Raw genomic sequence first — 20886 nt, 5'->3', positions numbered from 1 at the left:
GCCACAAAGAGAAATATCTATGTCATCTCCTATATTCACCAGCACATGAGCCATGTCCATTACACACTCCGCCTAATGGACAACACTGGGTGCTTTGCTTCCTGCCCACCCGCCCCTCACAGACATTTCTGTCTGTGTTGTGCTTCCTTTTTTTTAAAATGATTTTTTTAGTGGCCCTTTTAAAAGTTGCCCATATGGTTCCTAATGTAGTTGATGTAACTTTCAGATGCACTGAACTCTTTTTATGGAACTTTAATGAATTGTAAGTTTCTTAAAGCCCATTCGATTCATCTCGATCCCAGATTTGCCTAATTGATCGTATCATACATTGTGTGTGAAAATAGGATATCGTCCAAACTATTAATTTGGTAGCGTTTGTTGTTTTTGTGATTATTCATTATTATGCATTTGTCATTGAAGCCTGGATTTCCGCCTTGGTTTGTCAACCATCTCTTTTCAGGAAAAATAGAGCGTGACAATTTTTTCTCCCCACCGCTTGTTTTGGGAGAAGGGGATTTTGTGAAATAGCGTAAAGATCTGAAGAAGCTTATGAAATGAGTGTTGATACTCCATCAGTCAAAAAATGGGGTGAAAACAGGAGCATGGGGTTTTCATTGTTCAGCGCTATTGAGGTAGCCAAACCCAAAAATTAACGCATATCTAAACAGAAAATAAAAAACTATCCAGTATATTTATAGCTGTAATCTGACTTGAAAAGGAAGAAGAATTAAGGAGTTCCAAATTAACACCAAGAATATGGAAGGAAAGTGAAAAATGGGTAGATCTTGTGATGGTAAGACTTGAGTCATCGTTTCATGTCTTGATAATCAGTTCCATCTACGTAATACTGTATACTAGCGGGGTTCAGTGTTTTATGCTATCATAATGTGTATTCACTCCCCAACTGTTTTGTGCCCACTTCTCATTGAAAGAACATTAGGCTATGCACCGGAGATTTCCTCATCTATTTTGAAGTAATAGGACTTTTTTCTCCCGTTTGTTACACACAAAAGCTTTCATGGTTGCTCGCGAGACGCTGTCATTTAACAGTGTCAATGCGACTGAATAGCGGTGTAAACTTGCTGACTGAATGGTACCGGCTGGAAGGATTCATCAACCCGTTACATGTCTGTAGGCTCCAGGCTGGCTGCTATTGATTGCCTGCAGATTGCATTACCACGTTGTTTCAGAGTTAGATGCTGTGTACTTAATTCACACTACACCTCCCTATCACAAAGCTCGGCCAAACTAAGGGTGCGTCTGAAACCCTATTCTCTAGCACACGACTTTTGACCATGGCCTACATAGGGTGCCATTTTGGATGCACCCTAAGTGTGTGATTTTATTTTTGGCAGGATACACATCTTCAAAGAGGAGGGATGTCTCAGGAAAATGAGTGGGTGAGGAAGAAAAGACTAATGTCCTTCTTAAGGGGAAATGCAAAGGTACTTTGCTGTGTCCATAAAGGGAAAGATTACTTTGTGCTATGTAAAATTATATTTCCTGAAGTAGTATTGTTAGTATTACTGGTATGATTTGAATACATTGTGCCAGGTTCGCTGAGAGGCATTTTAATCTCCTTCCTCTTACTGTGTCGTAGAGTTGTACATGTAATCGAAGCTGTTATAGTAATAAAAGCCAGAGAAATCTCAGTGAAATGGTTGTAGTTCAAGTCATGCACTACTTCATCAGTATCATGTCTTCATGCTTTTGTTTTGAGAGTCTATTTCTTTTTACTGGCTGCAAAATGCCCATGTTGACAAAAAGTTGGCTCATTCTTTCAAAGGAACCCCAGGCCCAGTCACACAGAGACTGTGACCAACAGGAGAGGATACTGCAAGACAGGCTGTATGTAGCGTTCCAACGGTATGTTTCCACTAATGTTACATAAATGAAATAAGCATTCATTGTACAGAACGTTCACCATATTTATTTAGCTGCCATTTGAGAAAACATGTAATGTGATTGTAACCTATATGGGCTCTATATTGCAATGCATTGTCTGCGCTGCTGCATTGTGGGTAAATGGCTGCGAGGCATGAAAATCTGCCCGTGTCACTGGACTCAGAGGAGCATCAGTTTGTGTTCCATCCATATCAGTCTGGAATCATGCATCTCCTCCCTCAGCCCAAAGGCTATAATAGCATGTAGAGGTTTTTTAGTAATTATGGCTTACCATCCGGCCTGACATTATACAGAAAAAATCAAGAGAATCTACATGAGCCTGTTGTGCTCACTGTTTACTATGGGTGTTGGTTTGGACACCATGCCTGTCAGATGAATACCGTTTGAGTTTAGCAACGATGACCTTCTCCGCGCAGCCTTGGCCCCTGCAAATTCCTTCTGATATCATTGGTGGGTGGCTATTAGACATGAGAGGTTTTAATACACATCACCTAGGGCTACATTTTCTGAGATTCAATGAGAAATGATCTCCTATTCTCTAGAATGGGAACTGGATGCCAAGCTGACTTTCTTTTTTTTAATGTGTAATTTATTTCCTTTCACTGTTTTTGATTTAACAGTAATTTCATTAGGGAGAGGGCCCCATTCTGCTGCGTTGTTAACTGACGAAAGCACATGTAATACTTTTGATCGGGCGAGCAGAAAATAAAGTTGGTGGCTGGCTTTGATGCCGCACCGATGAGCATTTATTTGCTGAATTATTCTTACTTTAAAGCCATCTTATCCACTTTAGCAGGCGGGCCTATGATATTGTTTTATTTTGAGGAATTAAGAGAGGTGGCTGGGAGACGGAGCGTAGCAGCAGTTTATTACATTACCCCAGATAAGATTGAAAGGCCAAGCGGGCTGAGGAGAGAGAGAGAGAGAAAGGGAGGGAGGGGGAAAAAAGTGGAAAGTGTTTGTTGTTGCGTTATTAGATTCTCCGCTGTTGGCTACAAAGTGGGAACAAGAGAGCACAATATGCAGGTGGCTGGTTAACAGGGTTACCACTTGTGTTTCGCAGCGCAGAGAGCCAGTTGCTGAAGGCGCTGAGGGAGCGCAAAGGTGAAGTGATCGCCAAATACGGCGAGATGACAGAAGCCTCCTCCGCAGCAGAATCACCGTGGGCCAGGGAGCCGGGCCTCGGCTGGCAGGTAGGATCTGTTAACCCAGCCATTATCAGACACAAACACAGGAAGTAACATGGCACATCAACAGGAAGTACCACTTCTATATCGGAGGCTTATTTCCACCAGGGTTCAACCATAGAAGAAATGATGATATCTCGCAAAATATGTTTATGTGGCCCGAGAAACAGATAGAGAAATGTTTTTTTTTAAAGTGAAATGATGTAATTATATGAAATCCTTGCTGCCGTGAATGGAATCTGTCAGCAGAGTCTCTTTTGCAAGCACACTCATGCACGCATGAGCATACTCGCACGCGCACACACACACACACACACACACACACACACACATAAAAGGCTTCCCTGTGTTTACCATGGAACACTGGGAAAAACCGCCGTCTCTCTTTCTCCTTTATTTAGGATGTTTTTCATCCCCCAGTGTGTAAAAAGCCGTCTGGTGTCTTAAGGAAAGTAGAAAGGGAAAGAAGGGAGAGTGAGGAGGAAGGAGCAGCATCAGGCAGCAGCCTTAGCATCCGTAGGAGTGTGCTGTTGTTAGGCTAGGGATGCTCTGGCTGCTCTGCCACCATGCAGGCTTAGAGATGTAATGAATCTTCTATCAGCCCTTCCTGCCAGGGTGACAACTCGCTTTGAGGAAGGTTGTAAATGTGGGAGAGATTGTGGTATAATTCCTCAGACTGGCATTTCTGCCCCCCAGTCACCATTCGATTATCTCCCAAATTGCTGTGTTTCAGAGAGATAAAGATTTTTTATGGCTTGCTGACTTGAAACAACCGGCACAGCCAGGAAAAGCAATGGCCAACCTGCCATGCATAGTAATTCCATTGGTAAATGACAAAATCTTTGTTTATATGACATTTCCAAAATTACTGCGGCAGATGAATCTAAAATCTAAAATGTCACATTTGGCATGCAAAACTATGAAAATATATTTCTGTGCAAAATTCATGGAGGCATTTAATTTAGAACGTGTTTAATAACTAAGTCTGCCTGCATCAGTAATCCTGCCTGGAGGTCCCAAAAAGATTGTCATATTTATTCACTCGTTTTCCCCCCCCCCCCCCTTTCCTTCATTCCGAAGCCAACATTTTTAAGGGTAAATGTTCATTGTTAATTAAGATTTACTAATTAAAATGAAAATAATTAACGAGAAAGCTTAATCTCCGAATATTAGGCTATACTTAGAAAGAAAATATGTTTTTGTATGTGGCATTTCCTGTGTATTAAAGAGTTCAATTTGTGGAGCAGTCAATGTAGGAACCTTGAAAAGATGTTTCGGCGAAGGACGCGATGCGTGCCAAAAGAAGCTGCTGAGGATCCGTGGCTGAATGCTTTGATCTCATCTGTAGGAGTGGTGTAATGTTATGGCACTTTAGGCACAACTAAGGCTCCGGGCAAACAAACCACCTTCTGATATGGAAAATTGGCTCACTTTGCCTTTTACCTTCCCGGATGTCTTGACTTTCCGTCATACACGTACCGGTCCATGCATGAGAGACAAATAATAACAATCTCTAAAGACACATATAGTGAAAAATTAACACTGTCGTGCTGTGAAGTTTTTATTTATTTTTATTGTTCTTTTTCTACCCCCTTTCTTTCTCCCTCAGCAGTGTGGGGGCTTAGAGCCCTAACCTCCTGGATGTGCGATGTGTGGGCTAAACCGCTTTACCACCAATTATACTAATTTCACTTCTGCCTAAATTGTTTTGTGTTGTGGCGTATGCAAAGATGCTCAGCGAGGAGATTGCGGGGCATAACGGCAGGGCTCGTCACACACCCTCTGAGGGTGGCTTTGCGCTGGGCACTGCCAGGCACAGGCACGCACGTGGCACTGGGTGTGTATCTGTTTACGTGTGTGTGTGTGTGTGTGTGTGTGTGTGTGTGTGTGTGTGTGTGTGTGTGTGTGTGTGTGTGTGTGTGTGTGTGTGTGTGTGTGTGTGTGGTTAATATGGGCCTTTAACAGTCAAAAAGCAACACTGCCAGGCACACATTGCTGGGTAGGTGAATCCCAATAGTGCCACCAGTATACACCGTTTATGTAGAGTGGCAACAGTCAGAGAGCGGAACATGCAAATTGAGTGAAGTAGAATCTCCAGAGGATTTTTTTGAATATAGTAGATGGTTTAAGATTAGGTGACTGTGTGTTGAACTGTCATCCCTGTACATTTCCATAAGTATTCAGACCCTTTACTCCGTACTTTGTTGAAGCACCTATGGCAGTGGTTACAGCCTTGAGTCTTCTAGGATATGATGCTACAAGCTTGGTACACCGGTATTTGGGGAGTTTCTCCCATTCTTCTCAAGCTCTGTCAGGTTGAATGGGGAACGTCTCTGCACAGTTATTTTCAGGTCTCTCCAGAGATATTTGATTGGGTTCAAGTCCGGGCTCTGGCTGGGGCACTCAAGGACGTTCAGACACTTGTCCCCAAGCCATTCCTGCGTTGTCTTGGCTGTGTGCTTAGGGTCGTTGTCCTACTGGAAGTTGAACCTTTGCCCCAGTCTGAGTTCCTGAGCGCTCTGGAGCAGGTTTTCATCAAGGATCTCTTTGTACTTTGCTCCGTTCATCTTTGCCTCAATCCGGACTAGTCTCCCAGTATCTGTCGCTGAAAAACATCTCCACAGCATGATGCTGCCAACACCATGCTTCACCGTAGGGATGGTGCCACACGTGACGCTTGGCATTCAGGCCAAAGAGTTCAATCTTGGTTTCATCAGGCCAGAGAATCTTGTTTCTCATGATCTGAGAGTCCTTAGGTGTCTTTTAGCAAACTCCAACCAGGCTGTCATGTGCATTTTACTGAGGAGTGGCTTCCGTCTGGCCATGCTACCATAAAGGCCTGATTGGTGGAGTGCTTCAGAGATGGTTGTCCTTCTGGAAGGTTTTCCCATCTCGACAGAGGAACACTGGAGCTGTGTCAGAGTGATCATCGGGTTCTTGGTCACCTCCCTGACCAAGGCCCTTCTCCCCCAATTGCTCAGTTTGTCCAGGTGACCAGCTCTAGGAAGAGTCTTTGTGGTTCTAAACTTCTTCCATTTAAGAATGATGGAGGTGACTGTGTTATTTTGGACCTTCAATGCTGCCAAAATGTTTTGGTACCTATCCCCAGATCTGTGCCTCGCCGTAATCCTGTCTCGGAGATCTACTGACTATTCCTTCGACCTCATGGCTTGGTTTTTGCTCAAAGTCCCACTGTCAACTGTGGGACTTTATATAGACAGGTGTGTGCCTTTCCAAATCATGTCCAATCAATTGAATTTACCACAGGTGGACTCCAATCAAGTTGTAGAAACATCTCAAGGATGATCAATGGAAACAGGGTGCACCTAAACTCTATTTCGAGTCTCATATTAAAGGGTCTGAATAGTTATGTAAATAAGGTATTTCAGTTTTTTATTCTTAATACATTTGCAAAAAAAGATTAAGGACCGGTTTTTGCTTTGGGATTATTAGATATTGTGTGTGTAGATTGTGTGTAAAATATGCATTTGATACATTTTAGAATAAGGCTGTAACGTAACAAAATGTGGAATGGAAGGGTTCTGAATACCTTCCGAATGCACTGTGTATTGTTTGTTGTATGCTTAATGTTTTTGAATATTAATCTATAACTAGGTACCAGGATGCACTATTCCATGGAACCTTTTTAGGCCCTTGTCGCTTCTGTACTAGATATATACAGTGCCTTCAGAAAGTATTCATACCCCTTGACTTATTCCACATTGTGTTGTTAAAGCCTGAATTGAAAATGTATTAAATTCTTCTCTTTTTTTCACACCCATCTACACACAATAAATACCCCATAATGGCAAAGTGAAAACAGGTTTTTTGAATTGTTTGCAAATATATTGAAAATGAAATACAGAAATATCAAATTTACATAAGTATTCACACCCCTGAGTCCATACTTTGCAGAAGCACCTTTGTCAGCAATTACAGCCGAGTCTTTCTGGGTAAGTCTAAGAGCTTTGCACACCTGGATTGTGCAATATTTGTCCATTATTCTTTTCTAAATTCTTCAAGTTCTGTCAAGTTGGTTGTTGATCATTGCTAAACAAGCATTTTCAGATCTTGCCATAGATTTTCAGGTAGATTTAAATCAAAACTGTAACTCGGCCACTCAGGAACATTCATTGTCTTATTGGTAAGCAACTTCAGTGTACATTTGGCCTTGTGTTTTAGTTTATTGTCCTGCTGAAAGGTGGTAACAGACTGAAGCAGGTTTTCCTTTAGGATTTTGCCTGTGCTTAGCAACATTCCATTTGCTTTTTATCTGGAAAGAACTCCCCAATCCTTAACAATTACATGCATACCCATAACATGATGCAGCCACCACTTTGCTTGAAAATATGGAGAGTGGTACTCAGCAACGTGTTGTATTGGTGCTGCCCCAAGAATCACACTTTGTATTAAAGACAAAAAAATGAATTGCTTTGCAAATTTTTTGCAGCATTACTTTAGTGCAACAGGATGCATGTTTTGGACATTTTTTTATTCTGTACAGGCTTCCTAATTTTCACTCTGTCAATCAGGTTAGTATTTTGGAGTAACTGCAATGTTGTTGATCCATCCTCAGTTTTCTCCTATCACGGCCATTAAACTCTGTAACTGTTTTAAGTCACCATTGGCAACATGGTGAAATCCCTAAAGGTTTTCTTCCTCTCCGGTAATTGAGCTAGGAAGGACGCCTGTATCTTTGTATTGACTGGGTGTATTGATAATTAATCATTTCACTAGAGGTCGGCCGATTATGATTTTTCAACGCCGATACCGATTATTGGAGGGCCGGAAAAGGCCGATACTGATTAATCGGCCGATTATTTTAATTTTTTTGTAATAATGACAATTACAACAATACTGAATGAACACTTATTTTAACTTAATATAATACATCAATAAAATCAATTTAGCCTCAAATAAATAATGAAACATGTTCAATTTGGTTTAAATAATGCAAAAACAAAGTGTTGGAGAAGAAAGTAAAAGGGCATTATATGCCATGTAAGAAAGCTAACGTTTAAGTTCCTTGCTCAGAACATGAGAACATATGAAAGCTGGTGGTTCCTTTTAACATGAGTATTCAATATTCCCAGGTAAGAAGTTTTAGGTTGTAGTTATTATAGGAATTATAGGACTATTTCTCTCTATACGATTTGTATTTCATATACCTTTAACTATTGGATGTTCTTATAGGCACTTTAGTATTGCCAGTGTAACAGTATAGCTTCCGTCCCTCTCCTCGCTCCTTCCTGGGCTCAAACCAGGAAAACATCGACAACAGCCACCCTCGAAGCAGCGTTACCCATGTAGAGCAAGGGAAACAACTACTCCAAGTCTCAGAGCGAGTGACGTTTGAAACGCTATTAGCGCACCCGCTAACTAGCTAGCCATTTCATATCGGTTACAGCAGCCTAATCTTGGGAGTTGACAGGCTTGAAGTCATAAACAGCGCAATGCATTGCGAAGGGCTGCTGGCAAAACGCACGAAAGTGCTGTTTTGAATGAATGCTTACAAGCCTGCTGGTGCCTACCATCGCTCAGTCAGACTGCTCTATCAAATCATAGACTTAATTATAACATAATAACACACAGAAACACGAGCCTTAATATGGTCGAATCCGGAAACTATCACGTTTATTCTTTCAGTGAAATATGGAACCGTTCCGTATTTTATCTAACGGGTGGCATCCATAAGTCTAAATATTCCTGTTACATTGCACAACCTTCAATGTTATGTCATAATTACGTAAAATGCTGGCAAATGAGTTCGCAACGAGCCAGGCGGCCCAAACTGTTGCATATACCCTGACTCTGTGTGCAATGAACGGAAGAGAAGTGACACAATTTCACCTGGTCAATATTGCCTGCTAACCTGGATTTCTTATAGCTAAATATGCAGGTTTAAAAAATATATACTTCTGTGTATTGATTTTAAGAAAGGCATTGATGTTTATGGTTAGGTACCGTCGTTCAACGGTTGTGCTTTTTTCGCAAATGTGCTTTTGTTAAATCATCCCCCGTTTGGCAAAGTTGGCTGTCTTTATTAGGAAGAAATAGTCTTCACAGTTCACAACGAGCCAGGTGGCCCAAACTGCTGCATATACCCTGACTCTGTTGCAGAGGTGACACATTTTCCCTAGTTAGAATAAATTCATGTTAGCAGGCAATATTAACTAAATATGCAGGTTTAAAAATATATACTTGTGTATTGATTTTAAGAAAGACATTGATGTTTATGGTTAAGTACAAGTTGGAGCAACGACCGTCCTTTTTCGCGAAAGCGCACCGCATCGATTATATGCAACGCAGGACAGGCTAGATAAACTAGTAATATCATCAACCATGTGTAGTTAACTAGTGATTATGATTGATTGATTGTTTTTTATAAGGTAAGTTTAATGCTAGCTAGCAACTTACATTGGCTTCTTACTGCATTCGCGTAACAGGCAGGCTCCTCGTGGAGTGCGATGTAAAGCAGGTGGTTCGAGCGTTGGACTAGTTAACCGTAAGGTTGCAAGATTGAATCCCCAAGCTGACAAGGTAAAAATCTGTTGTTCTGCCCCTGAACAAGGCAGTTAACCCACCGTTCCTAGGCCGTCATTGAAAATAAGAATGTGTTCTTAACTGACTTGCCTAGTTAAAAAATATTTATACAAAAAATACATTTAAAAAATAGGCAAATCGGTGGCCAAAAATACCGATTACCGATTGATATGAAAACTTGAAATCGGCCCTAATTAATTGGCCATTCCGATTAATCGGTCGACCTCTACATTTCACCATGCTCAAAGGGATATTCATTGTCTGCTTTTTTACCCATCTACCAATACCCATCTACCAATGCTCTTCTTTGCGTGGCATTGGAAAACCTCCCCGGTCTTTGTGGTTGAATCTGGGTTTGAAATTCACTGCTCGAATGAAGGACCTCACAGATAATTGTATGTGTGCGGTACAGAGATGAGGTATGTTAAACACTATTAGTTTCATACAAAGTGAGTACATGCAACTTATTATGTGACTTGTTAAGTACATTTTTATTCATTAACTTAATTAGGCTTGTCATAACAAAGGGGTTGAATCATTTTTGACTCAAGACATGTCATTTTTTATTCATTTGTAAAACTGTTGAAAAACAAATCCATGTAGACATTAGGCCTGTGACAAATACATTATTATTTGGTAGTACAGAAATGTATCCAATTGGTAGTTAGTCTTGTCTCATCACTGTAACTCCTGTACGGACTCGGGAGAGGCGATGGTCAAGAGCCGTGTGTCCTCCGAAATACAACCCAACCAAGCCACACTGCTTATTTACACAATGCCCACTTAACCCGGAAGTCAGCCGCACCAATGTGTCAGAGGAAACACCGTACACCTGGCAACCATGTCAGCATGCACTGTGCCCAGCCCACCACAGGAGTCACTAGTGCACAATGGGACAAGGACATCCGAACGACACTGGGCCAAATGTGCGCTTCCCCATGGGTCTCCCGGTCGCAGCAGGCTGCGACAGAGCCTGGACTCGAACCCAGAATCCCTAGTGGCACAGCTAGCACTGCATTTCAGTGCCTTAGACCACTGCACCACTCAGGAGGTAGACAACTACATTTTTAATTCAGGGTGTAACACAACAAAATGTGAAAAAAGTCAAAGGGAGTGAATACTTTCTGACAGCAAGGGTTTATTTACTGAACAAACATAAATGAATCCAAACAGTGTCACCAGACCATTTATTTTGCGTGGCAAAAGTCGAGAGCGGAAGATGCAAATGAGTAAAGTAGAATCTCCAGTGGATTTTGGGGACTATAATGGATCGTTTAAAATTTGTTGACTGTTTAAGTGTGTTTGTTTTGTGGTAGGTGAATGACACCAGAATCTGTTCCCTATACTCCTGGTCAACCGCCACTGTCTAGCTCCTGGGTAGCAGACTGACTAATTGAAGACCTGCAGTATCTTTAAAAAGGGTCTTTCTTTTTTTTTTGCTTTAATGAATTGGCAAACATTTCTTAAAACCTGTTTTCACTTTGTCATTATGGGGTATTGTGTGTAGAGTGATGACGAAATTGTTTTATTTAATCAATTTTAGAATAAGGCTGTAATGTAACTTAATGTGGAAAAGGGGAAGGGGTCTGAATACTTTCCAAATGCACCGTACCTGCAGTCAGCATGCCAATTGCACTCTCCCTCAAAACTTGAGACATCGGTGGCATTATGTTGTGTTACAAAATGGCACATTTTAGAGTGGCCTTTTATTGTCCCCAGCACAAAGTGCACCTGTGTAATGATCATGCTGTTTAATCAGCTTCTTGATATGCCACACTTGTCAGGTGACTGGATTATCATGGCAATGGAGAAATGCTCACTAATAAAGATGTAAACAAATTTCTTCACAAAAGTTGAGAGAAATAAGCCTTTTGTGGGATATTTTATTACAGCTCATGAAACATGGAACCAACACTTTATATGTTGTGTTTATATTTTTGTTCATATACTTAGGCATGAACAAATGAACCTGTTAATTTATGTATCCTTATTTAAAAACAAATATATTGTCTTATTTAATCAAAGTTGCTATTTCCAAAGCACTATTCTGTTATTTCTGTTTTAAAAAATGCACCATTGCAAATCCAGAGCTCCAATCACAACACATTTTCTGTAAAGATGCAGACTGTGGGTTGCAGACTGTGTCATCTGCTGTGGTTCCTCGCTGTCAAGACCCAACATGATGGTAGTGTTGGTCTGTGATCCACTTCAAACTGTCAGTGCATAAATCATGAATCGTGTCGATATTGCAAGAAAATATTGTCATTTCACAAAACAATACCAAAACGTAGCGAAACTAACTGGAACAAGCTAGCTAGTCAAGTTAGTTAGCTAGCTTATTTTTAACAGTAATACAAAATGCACCTAAACATTAGCTGACACCTTGAGGCTTGATAAGGGGTAAAAATGTTTTTCCCAGAAGGTTAGACATTTTCGTTATTTGCTAGCTATCTAGGCTACCAGTTAGCATTTACCCCACACATCAAATCAAATTATATTTGTCACATGCGCCGAATACAACAGGTGTAGTAGACCTTACAGTGAAGCCCTTATCCAACAATGCAGTTTTAAGAAAATACCGCAAAAAAGTAAGCGATAAGAATAAAAAAATTAAAGAGCAGCAGTCTTCCCTGTGCCTCAGTTGGTAGAGCATGGTGTTTGCAATACCAGCATGGTGTGTGCAACGCCAGGGTTGTGGGTTCGATTCCAGTCCAAAAATAAATTAAAAAAATGCATGAAATGAAATGTATGCATTCACTACTGTAAGTCGCTCTGGATAAGAGCATCTGCTAAATGACTAAAATGTAAATAACAATAGTGGGTGCTGGTACAGAGTCAATGTCTTACCACTGGTATTGAGGTAATATGTACAGGTAGGTAGAGTTATTAGCTAGCTTACCCTACTGTGTGCTGGACAAATTAGCTAACGTTTTGTCATTCTAGTTACTAAGATAAATATAACATCTCAAATTAGCTACTCGCTGTAGCATTAACTTCTTTTGAGTTACTTCTTTCTTTCTCCAGTTGTCAGTTCGACCACACACCGTTTATGCACTCATTTGTGGAGGACAAATTCAGAAATGACAGTTGGAACTCCACAGCAGAAAAGATGTGATTGTTGTTGCTAGGTTACCAGTTACAGTGCTTGCTTTTAGCTTGCAGTTTGCGCACACCTTTATCCAGAGGGAATACAACAATTATAGCTAGTGTCTGAAAGAATGATATGGATTTAATATTTGTCAAATTATTGAGCATGTCCTCAAAACTCAAATAATCATCAGAAGTTGTCCTTAATTAGCATATCAAGATCCTGATATGGACCTCAGTCAAGAGCATATGCATTGTATGTGTGGAGAAAAAGGGTAGTGTAAGGGTTTGGGTTAGGTGCTACCCAGTATGGTGAAGAAAGGAGTTTCTTTGTACTGTATTTATTTGTGTGTGTGTGGGGTGGGGTGGGCTTAAGGGTAGGACTTGTCAGATAGGTGGGGCTTTAGGAGTGCCTGAAAGATAGTGATGATCTCCGAGTCATGGATGGCCGGAGAGAGTTCCAGAGCCTAGGAGCAACCCTGGAGAAGGCCCTGTTGGGGATGACAAGGTGCTGTGGTGCAACGGAATGCGAGTGTGGGTTGGTAGAGGAGAAGGTCTGAGAGGTAAGGGGGGGGGCAAGGTGCTGAAGGGCTTTGTAGGTCAGAAAGAGGATCTTGTAATAAATGCGTTAGGAGACAGGGAGCCAGTGGAGCTCACAGAGGACAGGCGTGATGTGCTGCCAGTACTTAGTGTGGGTGAGTTTTGAACCATTTGGAGTTTATGGAGGGAGCTTGAGTTGATGCCGAAGAGTAATGAGTTATACTAGTCAAGACGGGAGGAGTTGAATGCATGTATGAGAGTTTCAGCAGCAGGACGGGAGAGGGAGGACTTGACTTTGGCAATGTTGCGGATGTGGAAGAATGAGGATTTGACATTCTGTCTTATGTGGTGGCGAAAGGAGAGGGTGGAGTCCAGAATGACGCCAAGGTTGCATGCATGCATGGAGGGAGAGAGAGAAACAGTGGTCTCGTTAATGGTGAGGTTGCCAGCTTTGGTGAGGGTGGATTAGGTGCCTATGAGGATGAGTTCCATTTTATCACTATTGTGCTTGAGGAAGTTTTGTTGCATCAATGTTTTTATTTCAGAGAGGCAGGATTCATTGTGGGTCAGAGGTGGGTTGAGGAGGGATTTGGTGCTGAGGTAGATCTAGGTGTCATCAGCATAGCAGTGGAAGGTTGAAGTGGCAGAGGATCTGACCTAGGGGGAGGATGTAGATAATGAAAAGTAAGGGACACAGCACAGAGCCCTGGGGGACACCGTGTATAACTGCAGCTGAGTCTGAGGTGTGGCCATTAAGGGAAATGTAGTGGATCCGGTTTGTGAGGTATGATTGTTGCCAGGAGAGTGCAGTGCCCTCAACACCCAGAACCTCAAGCCTGGTGAGGAGGATCTGATGGCTCACTGTGTCAAAAGCGGTACTCAGGTCAAGGACAATCAGGATGTTGAGGGCACCAGCATCAGCAGAGGTGAGAAGGTCTTTGATAACTTTGAGAAGGGCAGTTTCAGGAGGGGTGGAAACCAGACTAGCAGGTGGGTTTGTAATTGGGAGACAACAGTACGATCCAGAGTCTTGGCAATAAGGGGAGGTTGGAAGTTATTGAGGATGATAGTGTCCAGTCCTGGCTTTGTTAAGATGGGGGTGACTCACAGATTCAAGGACCCTGCTTTAGCGGCCAATTTCATCAACAAGAACGTGAAAGCGGCTGTTGTACTGCAATGTGTGGAACAAATGGTTAGCTGGTCTTGTTAGCAGGCTAGTTAGCAGGCCGGCTGGTAGACTGGTTGGCTAGCGAAGCCAACTTTGCTGGGTTCATCGACACTTGAATGTCATTCTCTTTTTTATTTTTATTTTTTAATTTCCATTTTCATTGGTGAGTATACAGTTGACTCCCCACTATAATGTGTGTGCGTGTGCGTGTGTGTGTGCGTGTGTACTATTCCACTCACATTATTGTTTTTTGTTTGTATCATTAATATTTTATTTTGATCTAAGCCGCCTCTAATACCAATATCTGGCTGTTTTCATGGTTCAGTCGTAGTTTTACCATTTGTATTGCTCTTAAACCTCTCATAAATGGTCATAAATCTCAGGTAGCACAGAGTAAGAGTTATCATGCTTTTCTCTAAACTTTTTTTGTATTTAGGGTTTTGCTTGCATCTCAGTTGGGGAGATGCTTCGGCAAGGGAGGTTGTGAGGGAAGGGGTTTTCCCTCTTTATTTGTATATAGTTTTTCTATGTTTTTTTAGTGCTTCGTACCTTGTCCTTGTTTTTTAAATTTGCGCTATTAGGTTCAACTAAGATCTTTAGTTTACATTGTACCTTGTCCTTTACAAGTCCACTCTCAATTAAGACATGACTCAGCCTAGTGTAGCCCATCCAGCTGGAGGGAATGGCTTTAATTTTCTTACTTGGAACTGCAGCGGCATAAGTAACCAAGTTAAACGTAGAAAGGAGCTACACCACCTTCATCAATTGAAAGCTCACATAATCTTTCTCCAAGAAACTCATCTGAAGGTATCACAACACTCAAGTCTTAGGTGCAGATGGGTGTGTCAGGTGTTCCGTTCCTCATTTCAGAGTAAGGCAAGAGGGGTGGCTATTTTACTTCACAGATCGGTACCTTTTACATGTTCTAATGTGATCGCAGATCCCCATGGTAGATACATAATTGTCAGTGTTAGGCTGCTCAATACGAATGTACTTCTTGTTAATATTTATGCTCCTAATTGGGACAATGGTGATTTTTTTTCAAATCAGTTTTCTCTACACTGCCCAATATGTCTTCCTATAGGTTGATCTTAGGTGGGGATTTTAGCTGTTGATTAGACCCACATTTGGATCGATCCTCCAGTAAACCTACTACCATGTCAACCTCAGCTAGAGTTGTCCGAACCTTTATGTCTGAATTTGCAGTTTCAGACCCTTGGAGAATATGCTTTTCCAGATGGATTCAACACTCTTTTTTTCTCATCAGTTCACCACACTTTTACGCGCATAGACTACTTCCTTGTAGATGACAGACTTCTCAATTCCATATCTTCATGTTCATATAATCCAATTGTTGTATCTGACCACGCCCCTCTTATCATAGAAGTAGTCTTTCAAACTGTTGAAAATCTGCGACCTCCTTAGCGGCTAAATACTCAACTGCTCAGTAATGAACACAGTCAATTTTGTTTTATTCTTTAAGTGAAATACGTAATCGTTCCATATTTTATCGAATGGGTGGCACCCATAAGTGTAAATATTGCTGTTACATTGCACAACCTTCAATGTTATGTCATAATTATGTACAATTCTGTCAAATTAATTATGGTCTTTGTTAGGAAGAAATGGTCTTCACACAGTTCGCAACGAGCCAGGCGGCCCAAACTGCTGCATATACCCTAACTCTGCTTGCACAGAACGCAAGAGAAGTGACACAATTTCCCTAGTTAATATTGCCTGCTAACATTAATTTCTTTTAACTAAATATGCAGGTTTAAAAAAATATACTTGTGTATTGATTTTAAGAAATCATTGATGTTTATGGTTAGGTACATTGGTGCAACGACAGTCCTTTTTTCGCGAATGTGCTTGTTAAATCATCACCCGTTTGGCGAGGTAGGCTGTGATTTGATGATAAATTAATAGGCACCCCATTGATTATTTGCAACGCAGGACAAGCTAGATAAACTAGTAATATCATCAACCATGTGTAGTTAACTAGTGATTATGTTAAGATTGATTAGTTTTTATTAGATAAGTTTAATGCTAGCTAGCAACTTACCTTGGCTCCTTGCTGCACTCGCGAAACAGGTGCTCAGCCTGCCACGCAGTCTCCTCGTGGAGTGCAATGTAATCGGCCATAATCGGCGTCCCAAAATGCAGATTACCGATTATTATGAAAACTTGAAATCGGCCCTAATTAATCGGTCGACCTCTACGTATCAGGGTATAAACTGAATCTCAGTAAAAGCGAATTGATGCCGCTTAATATGGCCGCAAAAAAATTCCCTTTACATAACTTGCCATTTAAAATTGCTCACAGTAGCTTTATTTATTTCAGGGTACATCAGATTTGAAAACCTTTTTCAAGCCAACTTTGCTCCTCTTTTAACCCGTACTAAGGACGATTTGGAAAGCTGGTCTTTGCTACACCTAACCTTAGTCACAATAATTAATTATAGTAAAATGAATACTCTCCCTAAATTCTTATATCCCTATCAGTGCCTACCGATTTTTCTTCCCAATACATTTTTCAAAAAGATTGACAGCCTAATTCTACCTTTTATATGGGACAAAAAGCCCCCTAGGATACGAAAACAGCTTTTGCAGAGGCCCAAACCAGATGGCGGTCTAACTCTACCGGATTTCAGATTCTGTTATTGGGCCGCTAACCTTAGGATCATTCAGTACTGGTTGCAGAGAGATATTCCCACCCCCAATTTGGCTATAGATGGAGACCGCCTCATCTATACCGGCATCATTTTCTTCCCTCGCTCACTCCTCCATTACAGGCCCTTACTCTTCCTTCACCAAAAATATGTGTCAAAACAACATTGAAGATCTGGAATCAATTTAGCCGCCACTTTGGGTTTCAGACAACCTCTTCTTTTGCTCCAGTAGCCTCAAACCCAGCTTTTCCCCCATCTATGGTTGATGGTGCTTTCTCAACATGGTCTAGTCTCGGTATTAAAAGATTCAGAGTTCTCTATATTAACAATACATTTAGTACCTTTGAACAATTATCAGATACATTTGGTCTCCCCAGACATAATTTCTTTAGGATCTTACAAGTCCGGAGTTACGTCCACAGCATAGATCCCTGATTCCGCACCCTTCCTGGTGAAACACATTTTGACACATTTCTTATCCCTCTCCTACTCTGAAAGACACCTTGTCAATAATCTTTAGTCAAATTTGCTCACTACAAGAGCGTCTACTAAATGACGTAAATGTAAATGGAGGAGTAACTGGGTGAGGAAATATCTGATGAACTATGGGAAGGGGCACTCAGAAGGGTACATACCTCTTCTATTTGCGCTCGACACGGTCTCATTCAATGCAAACTCATTCACTGGACCAACGCAAGATTATCCTAAATTTACAAGGATGTGAACCCTAATTGTGTACGATGTAACCAGTCTCTTGCTAATCATGTACACATGTTTTGGTGTTGCCCATCTCTTGTTGGTTTCTGGAAAGACATCTTTAACACACTCTCAGAATTAAGCGGCACAGAGATCGAGCCAGACCCTTTTATTGCATTATTTGGGGTTTCCTTACCCACAATACAATTGGCCAAAATGAATAAGGACGTAATTGCCTTTGTCACTTTGTTAATGAGACAATTAGTTTTACCTACATGGAAATCCTCTGCACCCCCTTCTCATAGTCTTTGGATTAAATCCGTTTTGAATTGCATAAAGTTGGAAAAAATTAAACACACACTCAATGGGACTATAGACAAATTATATGCAATGTGGGCTCCCTTCTTTTCTTATGTTAAATGACTACATTTCCCTGCAGTGCCAGAGTGATGTATATTTATATATTGGTGATGTAAGAGGCCTGGTATGTGTATACGTGACATCTCGGATGTTAAGGACTGTATGATCTGTGCTAGTTGACCTGTAACAACTGTATCAAAATATGTATTACTTCTTCTTTTTTTAATGTTTGTCTCTCTCTTTTTTTTGCTGTATTGTTGTCTTTGATGTGTTGTTTTATATTACTACCGAATAACTTACAAGTGCAATTATTTTGTAAATGCTGGTGTTGAAAATTCAATAAACAAAGTAAAAAAATAAAGATGGGGTGACTGCAGCTGTTTTGTAGTTGGAGGGGAAAGTTCCGTGGGCGAGGGAGAGGTTGATGATGTGTGTGATATATGGACAGAGAGCAAGCAGGCAGGCTTTAATGAGAACAGGGAGGAGAGGAAGTTGTAGTCTTGGATGGCATGGTGAGTTTTGAGATATATGGAGAGTAAATGGGGGCTAATTTGGAGAGCCGAGGTTTCAGGGGTGACGGTTTGGAGGTTGACGGGGGAGGGGCGGTTAAGAGAGATTGATCAGTGAGTAATGAGTTTTTTTGGTGATCTTGTCCTTGAAAAACTAAAGGAAGGAGTTTTAGAGTTCAGTGGAGGGAGTAGAGAAGGTGTGGTCATGGGGCTGAAGTGGTTTGCTGACAGTGGATAACAGAGTCTGGGAGTTCTTATTGGAGCTGTTGATGATATTGGAGAAATAAGTGGACCTGGCAGCACTGAGAGCATCACTGTAGGTGGAGTTTGTAGGCCTCAGCGTGGACAGTGAGCCCAGACTTCCTGCTCAGCCACTCCAGGTGGCGGCCAGCATGCTTCAGGGCGCGGAGCTCAGGGGTAAACCAGGGTGGGGAGGAGGGGAAGGAGCAAGAGACAGGTTTAGTTTGGAGTGGGCCAGAGAGTTGAGGGAGACAGAGCATTGAATTTGGCAGCTAGTTCATCAGGTGAGTTGGAGGTGTGGTCAATGGCCAGGGCGGAGCAGATGGCATCAGAACTTTGATGTTGTGGAAGGAGATGAGGCATTTGTCAGTGTTGTGTGGTGAGTATGAGGTAAGAGAGAAATTAAGAATCTTGTGTTCAGACAGTGGGAATATGGAGGGGGAAATATAAGCCAACAGAGCAAACAAGGTCAAGTATGTGTCCCTTGATGTGAGTGGGAAAATTGACATGTTAGGTAATATTGAAACAGTACCTAACGGCCATGAAATCAGAGGCAAGTTTTGAGTTTGTGTGCACGTGAGTAATTCAGATAGTTCAGAGAGGAATGATTCGTTAGCTTTACACTCTGACTACACTGCTCGCGCCGTGTGCACCGAGCGTTGCAAAATAAATGTAGAAATCTATATTATTCAATTATTGCACCTACTGTGCTCACGCGTCTCAACGAGCGTCTGCATTGCCAAGGGCTAAAATAGAAGTCAGTTCTATTTGTGATGCAGATCGCGGTGCAAGTCCTGCCTCTCCCATCTCCTCATTGGTTTATAGAAGCAGATACCCACGTGCCATCTCCTCATTGGTTATACCTACGTGGGTGATTGAAAGACGAACTGTATTGTCGGTCGTCGTGGTAATATTATAACATTTTAGATGCCAATCACCATATAAGTTCAAAGAAGAAAAAGCCTGGAAGGCGGAGAGATGACTAGAAACGATTCGGTTGATCGTTTTATGTGTGGATTAATTTGTCGGAGTAGAGGACCTTGTGCATTTCAGGCAAAATAACAACTCAATGTTTATATCCCAGGACAAATTAGCTAGCAACAGCAAGCTAGCTATATCGGACAAATTAGCTAGCAAGTGCAAGTGCTAGCAAGCTAAATTGTGTAAATGTTTAATGCTTTTCGACCTGTCCCCAAATTAATGTAATTGGTTCAGAGTTTGTTTTGATATTTTAACCTGCGTGTCGTGATCGCGTTTGGTGTGGGGGGACAAAATACAGTTATGCACGATGGTGCACAATGGCACACGTGCGCAGCCGGTTTGGGTTCCGTGTTAGGAGGACGGTACACAAGGATAGAGGTTATGGAGCAAAATGATTTGTAGGCAATGTATTCAAATGAAGAGACAGTAGGGAGACAGTACAGTTATTTAGATTTTGGAGTTGTTACAGTACAATGAGGCCGCCACCACGGCCGGTGGAGCGGTGGTGACACAGGTAGCCATAACCAGCGGGAGTTAAGAGAAAATAAATCACCAGGTTGTTGCCAGTTAGGAGGAGGATGTCTAGCTTGTCAGATATTAATTCATGAAGCAAGGTGGCTTTGTTGTTCATTGATCGAGTGTTGAGGAGAGCAAAGTTAATATTGTGAGACTGATGTTTTTCAGCGGCAGGGACTGGGAGACTAGTCAGGATTGAGGGAAAGATGAATGGAGCAAAGTACAGAGAGATCCTTGGTGAAAACCTGCTCCAGAGCACTCAGGACCTCAGACTGGGACCAAGGTTCACCTTCCAACAGGACAACGACTCTAAGCACACAGCCAAGACAACACAGGAGTGACTTCGGGACAAGTCTCTGAATGTTCTTGAGTGGCCCAGCCAGAGCCCGGACTTGAACCCAATCAAACATCTCTGGAGAGACCTGAAAATAGCTGTTCAGCGACACTTCCCATCCAACCTGACAGAGCTTGAGAGGATCTGCAGA

The 20886-nt window shown here is 41.7% G+C and overlaps 1 protein-coding gene across 6 annotated transcripts in view; it reads left to right on the top strand.

The window, feature by feature from the left end:
• Positions 1 to 20886, top strand: part of ofcc1 (orofacial cleft 1 candidate 1) — a 121922-nt gene that overhangs the window by 17535 nt on the left and 83501 nt on the right. For 5 of the 6 annotated variants that reach the window (XR_006762712.1, XR_006762713.1, XR_006762711.1 and 2 more), the window contains 3 exons: positions 1356 to 1445; positions 1787 to 1866; positions 2969 to 3098. Coding sequence is in view for 3 of the 6 variants with exons in the window: in XM_045710803.1 (XP_045566759.1) it covers positions 1356 to 1445; positions 1787 to 1866; positions 2969 to 3098 (300 nt within the window). In the remaining 3 variants the exon portion in view is untranslated. The remainder of the gene's footprint in view (positions 1 to 1355; positions 1446 to 1786; positions 1867 to 2968; positions 3099 to 20886) is intronic. The other variant, XM_045710805.1, reaches the window with a different exon arrangement.

The sequence above is a fragment of the Salmo salar genome, chromosome ssa29 (genome assembly GCF_905237065.1).
Source record: "Salmo salar chromosome ssa29, Ssal_v3.1, whole genome shotgun sequence".
Lineage (NCBI taxonomy): Eukaryota > Metazoa > Chordata > Actinopteri > Salmoniformes > Salmonidae > Salmo > Salmo salar.
Note: the sequence above shows the minus strand (reverse complement) of the source record. Positions and strands in the feature narration are given on the sequence as shown.